Source organism: Chionomys nivalis, chromosome 20 (genome assembly GCF_950005125.1).
Source record: "Chionomys nivalis chromosome 20, mChiNiv1.1, whole genome shotgun sequence".
NCBI lineage: Eukaryota > Metazoa > Chordata > Mammalia > Rodentia > Cricetidae > Chionomys > Chionomys nivalis.
In genome coordinates, this window is record NC_080105.1 from 44,548,398 (window position 1) to 44,568,674 (window position 20,277).

Sequence of the window (20,277 nt, forward strand, 5' to 3'; positions counted from 1 at the left end):
GATAAACAAGTGATATTACTGCCCTTTGGATTCTCTACATGTGATGAAAATTGCATCTAGCCATCTAAAACAAATGACTTTTATGTTTAGATATGTAAAGTTTTTTTCCCCGAACATGAATGCAATCTCCTTAGCCAGCTTGAGCTTAAACAGCAATATATCTCCTCCCTTCTGGAAGCTGGGATGTTCAACCCCAGTGGGTCAGAAGGCTCACTAACAGGCCCTGCTTGCTGCCTTACAGGTTGGCATCTTCTTGTGTCCTCAGGGGTGGAGAGTACAGACAGTTAGGAAGCTCCTTTGCATCTCATCTCCCAATGACAACACTATCTCCATTGCTGAGATAGTCACCCTTCTGACCTAGTCCTGTTCTATATCATATCTCTGGGTGTTGGTCTTTCGACAGATAAAGCTCAGTTCATATTATTCAATAATATCTTTGCAGAACACAGGAAGCCTAAGCCTCAACTTATCCTCCCTCTTTTTCATCCCAGAATTTGTTTTACAGGTATGAAGCAATTAGATAATGTATCTTTAGAGGTGCTTTCTCCAAGGTGATCTACTTATTCGTTTTCTCTGTCTCTGAGGCTGTTGGGTAGCCTACATAGCTGGGGGAATCACAGGGACCTGGGAAGGAGGGGAATCTTAGACAGACACACAAGACTCTGGATTCATTTCAAGAATGAACCAATTTTAATTTCCCCACTGCTGTTTACATATTGCTTAGCTGGCTACGAGATTTAGCATTGTAAGCAAAGCTTGACCAAAGGTATCTTTGACTCCCTCTTCTGAATTCCTCCTTCAGCACTTCCCTGGAAACAGGATTTTTACTCCCTTATTTGAGAGCCCCCTTTGCTTTGCCCTGGAGGGCATTCCTCCTAGGATTTCACTAGCTCCTGTAGTTTTCTGTAGCCCCATCAGGGTCAAGATTTTGCTTTGGAAAGGAATTGCAGGCTATCTGGACCCCAATACTTATCAGGGACCTCTGAGTGCCAGCCTCAGTGTCCCTTCAATGTCCAGAATAAGACTTAAAACAAGCGCAGGACTTAGATCTAAGGGCGGAATTAGCTCTCCATTATGTACTACATACTTAGATCTAAGGGCGGAATGGACTCTCCATTACGTACTACATACTTAGATCTAAGGGCGGAATGGAGTGCTCCACTACGTACTGTTCTGTGTCAGTATCTTTCTTTTTCTCCTCTGTTCTCTAAAGTCTCCAGTTTATATGCACACGCAAACAAAGGCAATTCTATGAGCTTGGACGTCCCTTTATCTGTGAAGGTCCCAAATGTGATCTATATGAAAGACTCCTTTCCTGACTGCATGTCCTGCCAAATGGAAGATAGTTGCAGGAAGGTGACTTCTAATATATCTCAGAGAGCAAAGCTGAGATTAGACTGTGGGAGCCAAGGTTATTGGGAGTGTGGATAAATTTCCTGCTGGAAGTCCCACAGAATGGGCGATGACCCAGTGTAGCAGTACATGGGAAAAAGTGGTACCCGCTTGTTCATACTCTGCTGAATCCTGCACCAAGCGAGAGTGCTTATGGCATCACAAGAGAGCCATCGTGAGAAACAGTCAATATGCAAAAGGTGGTGGACCCAGAACCTTGTAAACTGGGTTTGCCTCCATCAGAAGGCATTTGTTCTGGTGGGTCAGCCTTCTGCCTTATCAGCTGAAATCTCACTGCATGATTCCTGTGGACTGCAGCAAAGATTGTTGTACACTGTTGTATCATTGCACACTACTAACTTTGAGTGTTGTCTAAACAGTGGTTCTTAGGGTCTGCCTTCTTTGTTACAGTCTCCATATGTAGGTACTAAGCACACTAATTTCTGATTCTTGATTAAATTAGATACGTCCTCTGAGGTCAACCATGAATTCTGTCATTGGTCTTCCCTTTGGTATCTAGTTCTAGATTATTTGAAAATAAAGACCATGTAAATAAGCTGACATATTTATGCAGACTCATGTTTGAATGGACACTATCCAGTCTCATTTTTAAGTAATTATACCTGAGACTTTTGTACTGTTTTTGTTTCTCTAATTTAATATTGAGCATGATCACAAGAACTTCATCTGACAAGTAGAGCATTGGGTCACAATCAAAAACAAAATTGAGATGCAAAATAATGCAATCCTATCAACATCCATTATTTTGTCTTCCTTCCTGCTTACAGAACGAGTTCACACTTAACTAGGAAATCAGCGGATTCTCTGGCCTTACCACACACTTGTTCCGAAAGTCACCTCTAGATGTTAGCAAACATTTCATTCCTCCTGGGGCACATTGACCCATTTGATTGATGGTTTAATATCTTCCCTCAAAGTAACAACTCATGCTGGCTGTTTCTTTTAATTTCAAAAACTGTTCAGTAGTAACACAGGTCATTACTGATCTCCTGACCCAGACCCTGAATGCCAACAAAATTAAGCGCTTGCTCTGAGTTAGAGATCACCTGCAGGCGTCCAACCTACTGGTGATAAATGGCAAACTGTAATGGCCCAGCAATATGCACATGATTGTCTGATTCATATTCATTTGTACATGAAGGAAGGGTGCTGAGATAGCTAAATAATTAAATCACATAATGCAATTAAACTTACTCTATTAGAGTGCTCTTTTACCTCCATTCTTCTTGCTGACACGATGCACAGCAGACCTCGCCCCAGTGCAATTAAACTCATTAGCTAATACTAAGCTACTGGAGTATGTAGGAGGCCCCTTGTTGTTGTTGCTCTTACAACTTTGTATTTGAATGCTCTGTAAGTCAAATGTCACATTCTCAAGGTACAAGTGCAAAGCTTCAAGTGATGCACATAAAGCTCTTAACTGAACACATTACAGCAGACACAAGTAGCCTTAATTGTCTAAGAGCCTGCAGGGCCTCAGAATTGGCCATTGGGTTATCAGGCTAGATATTACTTTTTAAGGAACAAGTAACATTTTTATACATGCAGAGTGCTCCTGAGTGCCCTGGGTTTTTAGCAGTTTCTTTGCCACAAACAAAACAATAATGTGAAGAAAGCAACTCTACCTGTTATCCTCTATTTACCAATCTCTTCCATTGTCTTTAATTATCTTTAATCATTAATATGCTAATGATAATTCCTATTAGAGATGAATGGATATAAGGCACACCTTATAGCTTACAGTATATGAGTTCTTTTCTAGTGACATACACAAAATTACACAGCAGTCTACAACATAGATGATTCCTTTCTTTCTTTTTTTGTTTTTTTTTTTTTGTTGTTGTTGTTTGTTTGTTTGTTTGTTTGAGACAGGGTTTCTCTGTAGCTTTTGGAGCCTATCCTGGAATTAGCTCTTGTAGACTAGGCTGTCCTGGAACTCACAAAGATCTGCCCGCCTGTGCCTTCAGAGTGCTGGGATCAAAGGCATGCACCACCACCACCCAGCCCAGGTGATTCCTTTTATCTAGGAGAACATAGAGGCTAAGTTTGGTTAGGAATCTTATCCAAGATCACAAAACTAGTAAGAAAGTCTGGATTTAATAACTTTTAACTCCAAAGCCTACATTCCCCTGTAACCTGGCTACATCTTGATAAAAGATTTTTAGAAAAAACGGTATTCTTTTTTTTTCCAATACCAGTTGGTGTAAATCTGTTTCTGAGAGCAGCTAGCATATTTTATAAAGTAAAGAAATTAAGCCCCTTCTATTGTACAAGTTCTCCATCCCAATCACATAACTGTCAAATCAGGACACAGCTTCTATTATGGGACACTAATGCCATGAAGTATTGTCAGTTTTTAAAGAATACCACATCCCAAAAGGTTCAACTGTATCTGTATTTTCAGAAAAATAACAAAGGAATTAAAGGATTTCTTACGAGCTTCAAATCTCCATTGTCACAGAGAAATCTTAGGTGAATTTTTAGAAGTGACTTTGCTGTGCTAAGAAGGACATCTCATTAAGGAATGATAGGCAGACACTGCTTTTTTTACAAAATGCCCATATAAAACATTGATTTCCTTTTTAAAGAAATTTATAATGTTCTTTGCATAGAACGTTCTTTTTGTCTAGAATTAGCAATCTGTTAAAAAATTCTGTGATAGTGCACCCGAACGCCTAATTGTGATAATGTGATAACACAGATTTTCTTTTCTATTGTTAAGTATGGTAACAAATGGATTAATGGATGAGATAATATAGCTAGGTGTTACTGCAGTCAAGTGCCAAGTCTCCTTTTCACTGTTATTAGGTTATATAAAATAGAACATTTAAAGGTAAAAATGTTCCAAAATCCAAAAGAAAGTAAATGATTGTTGTTGATAGATATTTTACTCTTTAATGTAGCATGTAGTCAAGAGTTTATTAAATGATTAATAATGCTTTTACATATTAACTATTATATATCCCGAAGAATCACGATTAAAGCTAGTGAGAATGAAGAAACTTTGGAACTACTGTTGTGTTGGGGCCTATGAAATCTTATTGTCTTCTTGGAAATAACGTGAACAGTGTGTCCTTCATTCTTACTATCTTATGTTGCAATGATGATGGTCTCATGGCTTCCTCACATTTTCACTGATTTTTTTTTATTTATAATTTTAAAAATTTATTCAACAAGTTTGTGTTGAGTCTCAGAACTGTTTGGTCACTTGGGATATAAATAATGAACACCGTTCTCACATCCTTGGTTTTCACAGAACCTATTGTCTTGACGGGAGGAAGATGGAGCCACACACATGAATAATTAAAGAGTAGTGTAAAGTATAGCAGAAGGAAAGATATGAGTGATGTAGCCCATACCAAATTTTTTTGAAATTCATGTAGAGCGTCACATAAAGATGTTCAGTTAAGCTAAACTTGGCGTACGTGAATAAGAAATAATCAAAATAAGGCAAATTAATATTATGGGCAGAAGTAAAAGCATATATACTTGGTAGAGGTTAAGTGTGCTTAAATCCTGAAGAGCTGAAACAGTCTCTACAGTTTTCATTTAGTGAAGACTGATTTAGCACAAATTTGAGAACCTTTGGGCAGAATGCAGGAGATACCCGCAAGAAGCCATTCCTAAAAGGCTTGGTCAGTTATGTTGGAAAACAAGAATGTTAACCAAAAGGTGGTAGTGTTTAATGAAAGAGGGGTGTGTCTGAGTTACACTTTTGCACAGTTTGGGCTGCTTTGCATTTTGTAGGAGGATTAACAGAGGGCCAACAGGAACAATGAGAGGAGATAACGACTCCAATTAGAGCAGCTGAAGACAATGATGGTGGTAAATAGGGAGAGAAGAGAAGGGGATGGAGAGCCGATGATAAGTCTGAATGATTCTTGGGAAGGGAAATCACTAGAGTTTGGGATGAATAAAGGGAGGAGCAAAGTAGACAAGGATAACCATTTTTCTGAAAGTAACCACATAATTATTGCAAACTACTCGTGTGTAATATAGTATCTTCTAGTAGGTCATAATTTTCAGTGCAAACCATATCATCAAATATTAACTACTGTACTTGATTTTGCTAAAATGTTTTAGATGATCCTTTTCTGGGTAAATTTTCTCAATATCTGTTATAACTCTACTTTGTATCACACCCTCAGAGTTGGCTCTGTGAAGTACAGAAATTTCTATTTCAGTTGTTTGTAGAGAGATTTTTGCAATGGCTCAAGTCTTTGACAGATGACCTCAACCCTGGGACTTAGATGACTTCTAAAATAAAGCAGGTGTTCCAGGTTTTATCTAAGGGCACCCGCTAGTTTATTTTTCCCCATCTAGGTGGCATTCAAAACATTCTGTTGAACCGTGTTGCAGTCATTTCATCCTAGAGTTCATTCATTTCCAAACTCTGGGACTCAGTGGTCACAATCTGAGTTTGTATGATGGAACTTGACCTCTGATGGAAGTAGATTTATTTCAATAGGAATTTAATACTTGTTCCTTACACTTCAGCTTTCTCCCATTTGTTTCTTTTCATCATTATAAGATTGAAAGTCCCTGCTGTATTAGTGCACAGAACATAAAACACGAAGCTCTCCTTGAAAGGTAATTTTCCAAGAACAACAACAACAAAAAGTGTAAGCATGCTGTTGATTGTTTGGTTTTCTGTCATTCAATGTTGCATTAAAACAGCATTTTTTACGTAACTATAAATGCCCTTTCCCTTGAAAGCTGGCAGATATAAATGCAACACAGGAATGCTTTGGAAGCCCCACTAGGTTTCCAGATGAAGCTGGGTACTAGTCAACTGCACACAGGAATGCACAAACAGTATTCATTGTTGGAAGGGGAGTAACCAGTTAATATATTCTCCTGCCTTTCTTCTCTTTACTCATCTGAAGTGATGATGATTCTTACAAACCACTTGATCTGATTACTTTTCTGTATTTCATTAGGGCAGATTTATTTACTTCATTCTTGATTCAGGGAATGTACAATTCTAAATACTGTTAGCATTCTTATTGTTGTTCCGCAATTCTTTCTCATTACTCTACTCCCCTCGATGAGATCATTATAAAAAGTTACTATGTCTTTATTTGAATGCTCACAACCTAGACAGCTGATTGATCTTGATAGGAATGTCGATAGCTGTCTTTTGAGGAAACAGAGTTTTTTAATAATTTAAGAGATAGTGTGTCGTTTAGGAAATTGTGAGTATACCTTAATCAACTCTGAATTTGAGTTTCTTTATTTCAGAAACCGGTAAATGGCCTTGGTGATCTCCTTGCCCTCTGCAGAGTTAAAGATAGGTTCAATCAGCAATGTTGGGTGGGCAGTGTATGAGATGAGCTGCAATGCCATGCAGAAACCACACAGATGCACCCATTCACATCATTTTCATTTTTATGATACCCTGGGAAGCAGGCAGACTGGTTTATGAATTAAAACAAAGGAGCAACAGCCTGTGACTGGAGAGATGGGTCAGTGGTGAGAGCCCTAGCTGCTCTTCAGAGAAACTGGGGCCACTCAAAATCATCTGTAACTCCAGTTCCCAGGGATCTGATGCTGTCTTCTGATCTCCACATGCGTCAGGCACACACATGGTAGACTTTCATACATGCAAACAGGACACACACACTAATTCTTTAAAAATTAATCTTGGATTTGAGCCTAGGAAAAATCCATTTCATAATTTGCATTAAATATTTGCTATGTAAAATTCTGATTGTCCCTATCTGATTAACTGTATGAGAACAAGACACATTTATATAAACAAAATAGAAAACCTAACCCTACTCTGTCATCTTAAATTATGTAGCCTGGTATCCCTTGTATGGCTTTCTGGTCTGGTTTGCATACTGCCAAGGTCCAATATACTTGCAAACCATGAAGAGAATTTAAAGTTAATTCTAAGATAGTTTGCTCCATCTCAGAGAAAAGGGTTCTTGATTTTATAAAATCTCTTATTTATTTTTTTGCCTAGGGAAGCAATAGTTTTGGAATCTGACCAACAGGATACTCTTTGTGCTTACCAAGAATTTGCAGGACCCGCATGAGCCTGGTGTGTTGTAACACTGTGTGTTTATTAAATGTTTTACAGTGTTTTCAGAGTTTTTTATTTAAAATAAAATATTGATGTGTTTACATATAAGTAGGAAAGGATAGGAAAATTAAATAAGCAATAAGCAATCTTAAGCTTATTGTATAAACAATCTTATGACGACTCAGATGAAAACTGAAATACTGTTTACAAAGAAAACTGAAATACTATTTAAAAATGAAAGCACAAGCATCCAGATACATTCAGGAATTGACATCAAGGGCTTATAATTTTAATTCTCTTTCCTTTTTCTGATGATGGTTATGATGGAAGCGATTGAAGTGGGGCTGGAGAGATGGCTCAATTGATGAGAGCACTGGCTGCTTTTGCAGAGGACCTGGGTTTGTTTCCCTGCACCCACATGGTGACTCACAACCATCTGTAATCCCAGGGTATCCTATGCCTTCTTCTGGCCTCCTCATGCACCAAAGATGCACATGGTGCACAAACATACATGCAGACAAAGCTCCTACACACATAAAATTAACATTTTATATTTTACAAGTGATAGAACTGACACACAATATTTATGAAACATTTAATTATATATATATATATATATATATATACATATATATATGCCTTCAAAGAACATGTTTAAGAATGAGAAAACAGAATCTCAGCCAGATGACACAGGCAACATTAGAGTTACCCAGATCTGATTGGATGGTTTCATTCTAAAATCCTTTTGATGGTATGGTTGCTCATTGTGCCTTGAAACTAATACCAACACGGTGTAAAAACAAGAATGTTTTTGATGAAGAAAATAAAAATAGGAAATATATTTAAATGTGATATTTTTTCAGAGAAAGTGAATAATACCAGTTTAGAGTTTCTGAAACTTCTCAAAGCTCTGTTTGATGTATAATCTATAGACAGTGGTCCGATGATTCATCAGTCCTTGTTGGTGATATCTGTGTCCTGAGGTGTGTCCAATTCTATTACTTTACTTTATATTTTAGGACAGATGTCATGTAGCTCAGGCTGGCTTCAAACTCATTATTTTGCTAAGGATAGTTTTAAACATCTGATCTTCCAGACTCTCTCTCCCCAGGGCTTGGATAACAGATGTGGGCTAATGCACTCACTAGTCTATGTAGTACCTGGGATCAAGACCAGGGCTTCATGCTTCATGCTAGGCAAGCATTACAAAGTAACTGTATCTCAGGGCCCCAATTCCATTAGTAATGATACAACACATGAAGGGTCAAACCGTTACTAGGATGATAATGCTGTTGTCCCCACCATTTTCTGAGATTCACCAGCTTTTTAAAAAACAAAAACAAACAAAAACAACTCTGCATGTTTTAATTGGAACTTGATGATTAAATATTACCACTTAAAAAGGAATATTTGCTTCCAAATGATAAATTGGAAATCTTTCCCTAATATTGTTCTCATAGGGTGGGTGTGTCTCTGTATGCAAATGTGTGTGATGATGGGGAGGGAACCCAAGGCCCTGCCTTTGTTGAGTGAGTGCTCTGTCATATAGCTGCATCCCAACTCATGACGGCATCATCTCTAGGTCTGGTGAGGGTGACTCATAAATAAAATACATTTGGGTGATTACTTGTTTTTGTCTTGATATTTTTTTCTTATAACCTTCTCTCAACTGTGTGCAAAACAACCATCCTGACTTTCACTCTGTGGTCAACTGACAGGATAAGTGTTATCGTTGAAGGCGATGGTGAGGAACATACAGATGATGACTGCTTTCATATCATCTTTAGATTCTGTAAATTGTATAAAGTCCCCCTAAGGCTGGCCAACACCAAATGACAATATGAGAATTGAACTGAAATGGAATTATTATTGGTTAGAGCTGGATTCCCGAGTTCAAATTCTGAGTCCAACATTTTCTGACTGGATGACCTCAGGCAACACATTCATGCCAAGCATTCTTGCAAATGCAAATTAGAGTATCTGTTGTGAGGATATTTGATTACACTGTGATTGGTTTAATAGAATCCTAAGCGGTCAATAGCTAGGCAAGAGGTATAGCAAGGACTTCTGGACAGAGAGAGCTCTAGGAAAAAGAAAGGCAGAGTTGCCGGCCAGATGGAGAAGAAACAGGATGGGCAGCACAGAGTAAAGCTAACTGAGCTTCGTGAAAGAATGTAAATTAATAAAAATGAGTTAATTTGAATTAGGCTAAAAACAAGCCTAAGCTATCGGTTCAGCTTTCATTATTAATAATAAATTACTTTGTTGTGATTTAGAAACTGGCTGGCAGCACAGAGAAAGACTCAGTACAGTAACCCCATCCCACTTGGGAGATCTGTCAAGAATAAACCATCACCTAAGATCACTGTAAACAGGCCTTATTTTTGCTTCCTGCTAATAGTGTCTAAGTTTCTTAGGGCCTTATTTTTGCTTCCTGCTAATAGTGTCTAAGTTTCTTAGCTTATCATACAGATAACAAAATATGACTTCATACCTTTCAAAATGCTGTCTTCTGTTTCTGGGGGTGATGCCTGCTGGTGTTGAACGAGATGTTTGCCAGTTCTGTTCAGACATCTGTGTTCCTCTTTGATTTTCCTTCTGGCCTTCCCCACAGGGAGCAAAGGGAGAAGGGCTGGTGGGAACCACGGTTTTTGACAGAGACAAGAAGGGTTTTTCAGAAGTTTCTGTTTGTGGCTCTTTGGCTAGACCAGTCCTTACCATGCAAATGTTCCCGAGTGTCAACAAAGCGGCATGACTTCCAGCATCTACCATACCTCGGATGCTGAGGTTAGCAATTGGTTGGCATTCGTTACTGGTATTTGACATATCGGATCTTAATATTTTTCTCTTATACATATATAAAAAATATGGTAGAAGATATACCAAGATCTCAAGTAGATTTGTTCTGAAGCAGAAATGCATTGTTTCAGTTTCTATAGAATCATTTACTAAAATAAATGATTTATCCCATTCTCCCTCAGAACACAATCAATAAACTTCTGAGACCCTAAAATAATTTACACTTTCTTTCAGTTCCTAATCATTTTCTCCCCTAGTTTGATGTATATGTATGTGTATGATTGTGTGCATGAGTATGAAAGCTTGCATATATGTAAGTACGAGTGCATTGCATTTATGCCTGCATGTAGAGGCCATTAGTCAATCATGTATTATTCCTAAATAGCTGTCCAGTTTGTTTCTTGAGACAGGCTTTCTCCGTGGACTCTGGAGCTCACTGACTTAAGGGCAGCTAGCCAGAGATCTGCCAGATGCTACCTCCCAAACATATTGTAAATGTGCTGCTCTTTTCGGTGCATTCTAGGCATAGCAAGGATTTTATCAGTTGAACCATCTTCCCAGCCCCTTTCCTTTTCCTTAAAGAATCCCGGGTAAATTCCTAAGGAATTTTTTCCAAACTTCTAGTAATGCTGATCAGGGGGGTCTGGTGGGTCTAAGAAGGCAGAGACAGCTAGGACACCACGCCATCTGCTGGAAGATATTAACAGGCAGGTTCTTCTTGTCTTGGGAACAGTACCTGGTCAAGTGAGGAAAAGAGAAATGGAGAAGGCTGGGGTATCAAAGGGCAGGCAAGGTCAAACAGCAGTCCCAGCTCTCTCGCTGTACAAAGCAAGAGGAAGAGGATATAGCTTATACTTCCACTCTCATTTGCTGTCGTCATTTGTTGATGAATGCTGGTAATTGGTAAAAATCCACAAATCTATACTTGTCATCTCTCAAGGATAGATCTATAACTGCTGCTTTGACAGTTGTTCTGTGTATTCAAGGATCCTTGCTTTTTTCTTTTCCAATGTAGGGCATGAATTGCACAATGCTGCAATAATAGCTGAGTTTAAATATTACAGTCTAGCTCCCTTTTCTGTCTCCTAAACATTAGATCTACTGATTCTTAAAGGAGATCTGTGCAGAGCCAGAACATTTACCCTCAGGCTCCTTCATGTACTCCCCTGTTCCTCCCCTCTGATGCAGGCTCAGCTGGTTTCTTTATCTAGAGGGCCTCGATTAAAATGGAAGAAGGGAAACCTAATAGTTTTTAGATCGCCCTATATCTTGTTGGTTGGATGGTTAAAATGTGATTTATTGTATAATCCCCTGTCTCTTTGTTTTTTGACATTTTACAAATGTGTTCTTAGTACTTGTTTAGAGTTTGTAACATTTCTAGCAACACCCCTTGCAGTCCCTTCAAATATTCATACATTGTTATCAGGCAAAAATGCGCTGGTACAAATGTATCTCTGTGTCTGTTCCTTCATGCTGCTAACCGAGATGGGGGAATGCTGTGTGTTCTTATCAATTACCCTTTCATGAGCAATGAATTACTTCAAACAGAGCTCAAGCCCCTTGTGGGAGTGGGAGCATTTGATGTCCATATAAAACCTTTTAATACCTTTATCATTTCCTCTAATGTATGGATTTACAAAAGCCTGCAGGGACTTGGTACTTATTGAGAATGAAAATTGGCATGATCAGTCAGTAATAAAATAAATTAATATATGATCTATTTTATGAAGACCATCGTAAATATAATTTAATATAACGCACAGACACACATACACAAACCCTCTGGTATTCTATTCTAGGAAGTCTCTCTCTACCTGTGATATGATATGATGTGTGTGTGTGTGTGTGTGTAATTTGTAGATATAAATATAAAATCAATGACTTTATTTTAATTTAATGAAATAAAATGTTTGTTCCCTTTTTGAATACTTGTTTTATTATTTTTATTAATTCTAATTGCAGACGTAGAAATTAGCCCCTCTTTTTTTTAATTGCATTGCAAAGCTTTTAGAACCCTAAACTCTTTGTTTTAGGCTGCTCCCCTTAAGATGACATATTTAGCAGAAAACAGTCATGTTTAGGAGAATGAGCTATTATTAACTTTGACTTATTTCAGTGACACACTTTGTTTATATGTTACCATGGCAAGAAGTAATTTTCATAACTCACAGCCCTTTGTTTGGATCCTTACATAAAAGAATTCTTGAAGTACAGACCTTTCTTTACATTTTTAAATGTGTGTGCATATTTTATAATTTATATATGTTCTTAAAACAGAATACTAGTTATGTTTACCTCTAACAATGCTTCCTGATTTTGGTTTTGACTTCAGTGTGAATAATGAGATGTAGCAATGTTCAAAACTGATGACATGGGGAAAGACAGGCTAGACTGTGAGGGGTTCATCCATCACTCCATGCTCTCCTAGGCATTGGATCTGATGAGAGAAACAGTTCTAAAGACCTCGCTGGCCTCCAGCCTCTTCCAGCGAAGACTTGCCCGTGGTGTTGAAACGATTGCCTCCTTGTTCTTCTGTTAGACTGCCCTCTGAAAGCCAGGAGATCATCTCTTCCTGCCATCTTCTCTTGAATGGCGCCCACACCTGACCTTAGTCTTGTGCTTGCCTGGAACATCAGTTTATGCTAAATGTAGCAATGAGACATAAAGGTGGTCTATACTGTGGCTTTTCCTTTCCCAGGAACTGCATGAGCACTCTCTATAGTTAGTGAGGAGCCATATCTATTCGCTCTCCGAGTAGATGTCATTATCACTGTTTATCACAGATGTTATTATCACAGTTAGTTTGATGATGACTTGTTTCTTCTGTCAGCCTTGTTAGTATAATACATACTCCTCGGACAGAGTATTATGGGGGGCCAGAGAGTGAGTAGAAATGAGTTCCCCCTTTTCTAAACGTGCTAAGTTGGTAAGTTACCAAAAAGTAATATACAAATCGGCAGTTTCATAAGTAAACCAAGCAGGGAATTGGAACTTTGAGAAATTAGGAAGCTCCACTCTCATTCACATATGCCGGGAAACCACGTATTCGCTCTGCATTTCTTCCCAAGGTTTAATGCAATTTGCCATCTTCATTGACTATAAAGTAGCGATTTAACAGAATAAGTTAGAGTTTTGGCCCCACAGTTGCTCATCTCAGTTCTTTCCTCAGACACTCAGATTCTAATTGAATCTGGGGGTTCTCACATTCATCGTTTCCATTTGTTCGGCAATATGTAGGTGCATCCCCCTGGAGGTGCCATTTATGCGAGGCCAGCTTTTATTGGATAACCCCTTGAGCAGATTGTACAATCATGCTATATTGACAGAGTTTCAGCTCAGATTTTTTTAAAAAACTGGTATGGAGTCATCACTGCAATCTGACTTGTGAGCCCTTGCTGTAGGCTGTGTACTGATGTCCTCTTCAATTTTCCAGGAGCCGACAACAGTGAAGTTCTTCCCGATTCCATCCCATCTGCCCCAGGAACATTGCCGCATTTCATAGAGGAGCCCGAGGATGCCTACATCATCAAGAGCTACCCTATTGCGCTCCGATGCAAAGCAAGGCCAGCCATGCAGATATTCTTCAAGTGCAATGGCGAGTGGGTCCATCAGAATGAGCACGTGTCAGAGGAAAGTCTGGATGAGAGCTCAGGTAAGAGGCGCAACAGACAGAAGAAAGGCCCCTGAGAGACCCCCTCAGATCCTCGCCTTGTGACTTAAGTCTGGGGAGGGGGAGGTGGCACTCAAGCCACAAGCCATCCCCTTATGTGAAGCTAACGTTGCATCATTTTAGACCCATAAGACAAATGACCTCATCTTTCGGCGACCTGACAGCCCCCTTTGTTGTTTATTCCAGTATAGTTCAGAGCCATTTTCAGGCTCTGTAATAACTTCAAACATTCTATGAAGTTAATATTCCCATTAGAAATAAAAGCAGACAGTTGCTGTTTCCATTTTGCAAATTCTAAATAATTTTGGGACAAATATTAAATCTTTCATCAAAGCCATTTTAAGCAGCATAATTTCAATCACTTTTATCTTTCCTCCTGAATGTTACTTTAATGTCTTTATTCTCCACAGCTGGTGGTTTCTGATTTTTTTTTCCTCTGAAGTTGTTTTGGTTGTTCAATAGTGATATATCCAGAACTAGAGTGTCTCGTTCAAGTGGGATTTCAATAGGAACAGGGTTTAGAATCGTCTTTTTTAGAATGGCTAAATTTTGCTGATAAATGGTGAGAATATAAACACACTCGGCTAAGGTTTGCAGAGTGCTCAAGCTATGGAGGCCTTATCTAGACAGGCATTATTTCTGTATTTACAATCATTTATTGGGGTACAAAAGATTATTGACTTCTAACAGGAAATTTTAGGCTCAAAGAGATCTTAAACATACTTGAAGTACTTGTGCTAGGTCTCGATGTAATATTTTTGATGAAAACATTCAAATATTTTTTAAAAGTTTAGATTTAATTATTTTATTTTATTTGAATGTTTTGCTTACAAGTATGTAGCCATATCATATGCATGCCTATTCCCCTAGTAAGTCAGAAAAAGGCATCAGATCCTCTGAAACTGGAGTTCAGGATTGTTTTGAATGTTGTGATGAGACCCAAACCAGGGTCCTCTGCAAGAGCAATAAATAATCACAACCAGTGAGTCATTACTCCAGCACACTGTTAGAGATTTCTTTTGCCTGGTCTTGAGACTCTTTTCCATCTATTGGATGGCCTTGTTCAGCCTCTGTATAAGGGCTTTTGACTTTTCTTATTTTATCTGTTTTTGTTGTTGTTGTTGCCTCTTGGAAACCTGCTCTTTTCTGAAGGGAAAGGTAGGGAACTTAGATCCAGAAGAGAGGAGACGTGGGGGGGGGGGGGCTAGAAAGAGTAGAGGGAATGGAAACTGAGGTTGAGATGTAGTGTATGAGAGAAGAATCTATTTCAATATTAATAAAAAAGAAATCAATGATAAATAAAAATTAAGCTTGCTTTTTTAAAAGTAAGTTTTTATATCTCTGCATATAACAGAATATCATATATGCTTTTGAACCTTATTTCCTCCTCAAACAAATTTAAATTTCTACTGACCTTAGATTATTCTTTTTTATGGGTCCTGATTTGGTCAGTTAACCACATATTAGATTTTGAGTAAGTCAGAAGGCCTCAATATAGTTAGAAAATTTCAAATGAACGCGTTGTGTTAAATGTAACACTGGTAGTCGGGACATTTTAGACCTTTCAGAATATTTAATGACAGGAAACATATAGCTCAGATAGATATGTTGTAAACATATGGAATTGACATACAAATATTTTAACAAATATGATATAAATAAAGTTTAAATGTTTTAAGAGAGGTATGTGACATTGTTGGTTCACAGAATCTGCACGGGGAATTTTATAGAAGAGACATTGCTGACCCAAACAGACATCACAGATGATGTACTCTGTAGAGGTGTGAAGTTTCTTTACGGTGTAAAGGTCACTGTCATTAGCCAGTGAACACAAGCTTCATGTTTGCACAGTAAGAAATTCAGTTTGTTTAATATGTAATGCTGCTAGTGTAAGAGAATGGCGCTCATTAAGAATGCAACCCCTGATGGAGACGGCCTCAAAGGACTTTGAGATGGGATCTGCACTTGGGTGGATGTGTTAGTGGTCGTGATTGTGTTACACTGCAGAAGTGCTGTGGCTAGAACAGGCTTTCCAGCACTAATCCTGCAGAAAGGTTGGCAATGGCCAGGAGAAGCAAAAGTGAGGAATTTAGGATATATGGATAACATGGTTTAGGCAAGGCAAGTCAGATGCTCGGGTAGGAACTAGATGCCCAGTATAACAAGCACTGTAGTAGCTATGAGTTTAGGACTATTTAATAACATAGGACTTGAGGACTGATTGGATAAATAAATGGTGACAGATTAATATCAATTAACCTTTTGCTAGGAGGGTGATATAATTAATCCAAATCACATTGACAAGGAGACTTGTCCATCCCGAGATGGTTGTTGGGACGAGCTAATGTGTTCCAGTAAAGAGATAGAGGTCTGAGTGTCAACATAGTGCAGAGGGACATGAGTGCATTAGGCAATTATCAATGAAGAATGAAGGTATAGAGACAGAGGAGTTGTCAAGGCAAAAGGCTGTGTGAATAGAAAAGCGTCTAGGAGCTTGTCATCTGAAGCCGGAGGAATCGAGCGCCCTTTCTGACAGAGAATTGACTGGAGTATGCAGAGTTCAAAAGGAAAAGAGGAGTTTGCTCAACATGATCTTCAGCTACTATTGTGTCAATACCTGTCAAAGGACAAAAATGAAAACATGCATACACACACATACACACACACACGAATGAATGAGGAACTGAAGGAGGAAGGGTAATTATCCTCATGCAGTTAACCTAATTAACTTGGGACAGAGGGATTAAAAATACAAAATTCTGGCTAATAGAGAAGGACCAGACACACATTCCTATTCTTTTGGGATTCAATGAGAGGAGAAGGAATAAACTGCCTGTCTTGGACGCATATTTCTCAAGAGCCTATCCCTATTTATTTGGATAAATACTGCACGTCAGTTTAATAGTGCACCCTTGCGTGGTTTCACAACATTCACCCCTTCCCATGTTACTAGCATGGCTAGTCACTCCTCTCATTTTTTTGTTAAGCCCACAAAAGTCATATACTTCAAAGTTACCTCGTAGAGCAAAAATTTATAAATGACAAAACTAGGAGAGATTATACATACATACTAGTTTTCTTAAAATGCCAATGGAAAAGAATTTAAATCTTAACAGTTACTTCTTTGAAAGAAATTTAATAAGCACAACCTTTTTTTGTTCAAGTCATTTTGGTTGAGTCAATAGGAAATAATTATCTCTCTTTAAATATTTTTCGCATGTTGTTAATGAAAATTGTCATTTCCCACACCCTGAGATTATGTTTCCTCAGCTCTTTATTAATACTAGGATGGTGTGAAGAGTGGCAGGAAGCTTGTAGATATTTATCCCAAATCAATATGTGAGTACAATTAAACTTAGAAAGAAAATAGCCATAGGTATTGAAAAGAAGAAGATGCACTATCTCCACGGGGTTCTCCACAAGAAGATGCTGTGACTGGATTATCCTTTTGATGAGAACTGTAAAATAATCCCTTACAATTCAGCAAGACTGAACGGTATTGAAAGGACAAGGACAAGAGACACCATTTGACCAGAGGCACAACAGAAATGGTCCATGTTCTGTTAAATCCATGTAGCAAGTCACTCTTGACCCATTTTTGAACATGTTACCCAGTTCCTAACTATTAGAATTGATACTTTTTTTTTGGCATATGGGCCTTATTTATTCAACAATATGATGGGAATGCATAGCACCTGATAGTACTGCGAGTCACCCAATCTTTTGTGTTTCTGAATTGGAAGCAATAAGTCCTTTCGGTTGTTAAAAGCTGCAAACTGCCTTTGGTCTTTCTGGTAATTTGGACCCGTCATCAACTGTTCAAATAAGAAGAAAAAGGATTGTGTGTTTTCACGCAATTTAGCTCGGAAAACCCTGAGCTAGAGTTCTTTCCTGGAAAAAAAATACCATTTGTTTGACATGAGTTACTGTGTTTTCCCAGACATGGCTATACCTCTCTGTAATGTACACTCTTGGTTCTCTGCACGAGCCCAGGGATCCTCTCTCATTTGTTCTGCCTCATTTCATCTGGAAATATGGGACTCCTCTTCCTTGTGTTTTGCTTCTGTTAACATCTGGAAGCTTCAAAAAGGAGTAATCCCAACCCAGGAATCATGCCCTGTGAAATGGGAGGTAGATTCAAATAATATAGGAATTAGGGGTCTTAGTATATCCGGTGCCCATGGGACGGACAACACTACAAACCTCAAAGCAAATAAGCAACACATATCATCTTCATCATGATGTTGTTTGCAGGAAATGTCTGTTATCAATAAGTTAAATCATTTTTTTTATTGCTCAGCAAAAACAGGGACGTTTTTGTTATCATCTAATTTTTTTAAATAATGTTTTGTGCTTCTTACTTCTTTAGCCCTAGTGGCATTGAACTTGGCTGTGTGGATTGCTTTGTATTCTAGTGTGTCTGGGAAAAAAGTCTCAAGTTGGCAAACTTTTTTTTTAAAGAATATCATTTCAGGCATTCCTCTCTACGTTATTCCTTTTTGCACAAGTGGAGCCTTTCTCTTGGGATAAAAGGTTAGTGGATTGCATTGAGAAAAGGCCGAGGAGTAGAAATAAAAGTGTATTAAATCTTTGAGTTCGAATCTCAGAACTTTACTGCACTGGTGATGAGGATTTGAATATAGTATCTTCCAGGAAAACCATTTTGTGCAGTAGCCTCCAATAAGTCACAAATCACCCAGGCACCTTAGGGAAACATACGTTTTAGCCCACAGAACAGAGAACTAATCAATCTCCGGAGTGTTTTGCTGACATCTGTGGGTTTCGAGCTCACTTTTATAGAAACACCCTTATTCACCACTCTGTACTTCATCTTGTTCATCATTGCTTCTCAGAGAAGACTGACACATTCTTAAAAGGTTTGTAGACAATCATTATTAATTCCATGCATAGCATGTAGCAGACTCTGAAGGACTTGTCTTCAGGGTCTAGTTTAATCTTTCCTACAAAAACAAAGTTTGGACACCATTTCCCTCCAATCTATCTTTGATAGGGCTAAAAGCAGGCCCTTACTTCCTGACACTGGCCGAAAACTACTTAGGACAGGGTCTCCCTGTGTAGCCTAGCCTGGCCCAAGCTTGCTCTGTAGCCTTTGATCATCTTGACATTGTAATACCCCATATCTACCTTCTTTTAAAAGCTAAAATCTTGAACAATGATTTTTGGATAAATTTTCAGTTTTTTTCTGTTCACATAACATTAAGTTTATTTTTTTGAAAAAAATTGAAGTTTGAATTATAAAGATCTCAAACAAAATGAAACACAAACAGTAAAGATATCCTTATGGTCAAGAATGTGGGTGTGGCTCTTAGGTGACACCTAGATGTGTTTGGAATATAGTTCTCCAGTAACAAAGATCTCCATTAGATGGCGAGTCTCATAGGTCTCATGGCTACTCTTCATGTTTCTCTTCATGTAAAACAGAGTAATAAATACATTTACCATCACTTCTTTGAAAGTTAAAGAACATAATACTATATGACTTGTCTTTAGCCTAGCACTTGGTATACAGCAACATTATATTAAAATGATGAAATGTGGTATTTTAAAACATTTTAAAAATGTAGCAAGTCTCGGATGATTCAAAAATCTACTGTCACCTTTTGACAAATCAAAAAAGATTGATTTATTAATTATTTGACTTCATTGTATAATAGTTTACTCTTTGCATATTGACATGACTAACACATATCAAATAACATGTGTTCTCAACTTAGGCTGCAAGGAGGTGATTTACATGGATGTAGGAAGAGAAAATCATTTACTAGCACATTGGAATCATGATCGTATTTGTCAGAATGTAATATGGCATAGAAGTAAGTCATGTATGAGATGGAGTCCTTTAAGTGACCCCACCTAGTCCATCTCTGTCTCTGAAAGTCTCTCCTTCTTGCTATTATCAAACAACACTATCAAGTTAATTTGCTTGCCTGTGCCAGACATCTCTGAGCTGATTGATTCTAATCTCTAGTTGTAGAAGAAACGAGAGCCTGAGTATATTCTTCGTGTCTGTACTTAAGTCTGAATTTGGGTTACTTCAACAGAACAATATGAAGTGCTTATTATCTTGGGGACACTAAAGAACAAAATACTGCACATACATATTAAAAGGATGGAGGTGTGTGTGTGTGTGTGTGTGTGTGTGTGTGAGAGAGAGAGAGAGAGAGAGAGAGAGAGAGAGAGAGAGAGAGAGAGAATATATTTTAATCTTGTTGCTAGGAGGAGGAGGCAAAAGACATTTAGCCCTAATTAATCATCTGCCAGTAAAATGAAATATGGTTCTACCTTTTAATTATCTATATTTAATTTTCTATTTTTAAGTAGCAAACTCTCCTGAAGACAGCTAAGT

The 20,277-nt window shown here is 38.1% G+C and overlaps 1 protein-coding gene across 5 annotated transcripts in view; it reads left to right on the forward strand.

Moving 5' to 3' along the window:
* Unc5d (unc-5 netrin receptor D) overlaps nucleotides 1–20,277 on the forward strand; it is a 522,183-nt gene that overhangs the window by 276,089 nt on the left and 225,817 nt on the right. For all 5 annotated transcript variants that reach the window (XM_057752764.1, XM_057752765.1, XM_057752766.1 and 2 more), the window contains exon 2: nucleotides 13,674–13,892. In XM_057752764.1, the coding sequence (XP_057608747.1) occupies nucleotides 13,674–13,892 (219 nt within the window). The remainder of the gene's footprint in view (nucleotides 1–13,673; nucleotides 13,893–20,277) is intronic.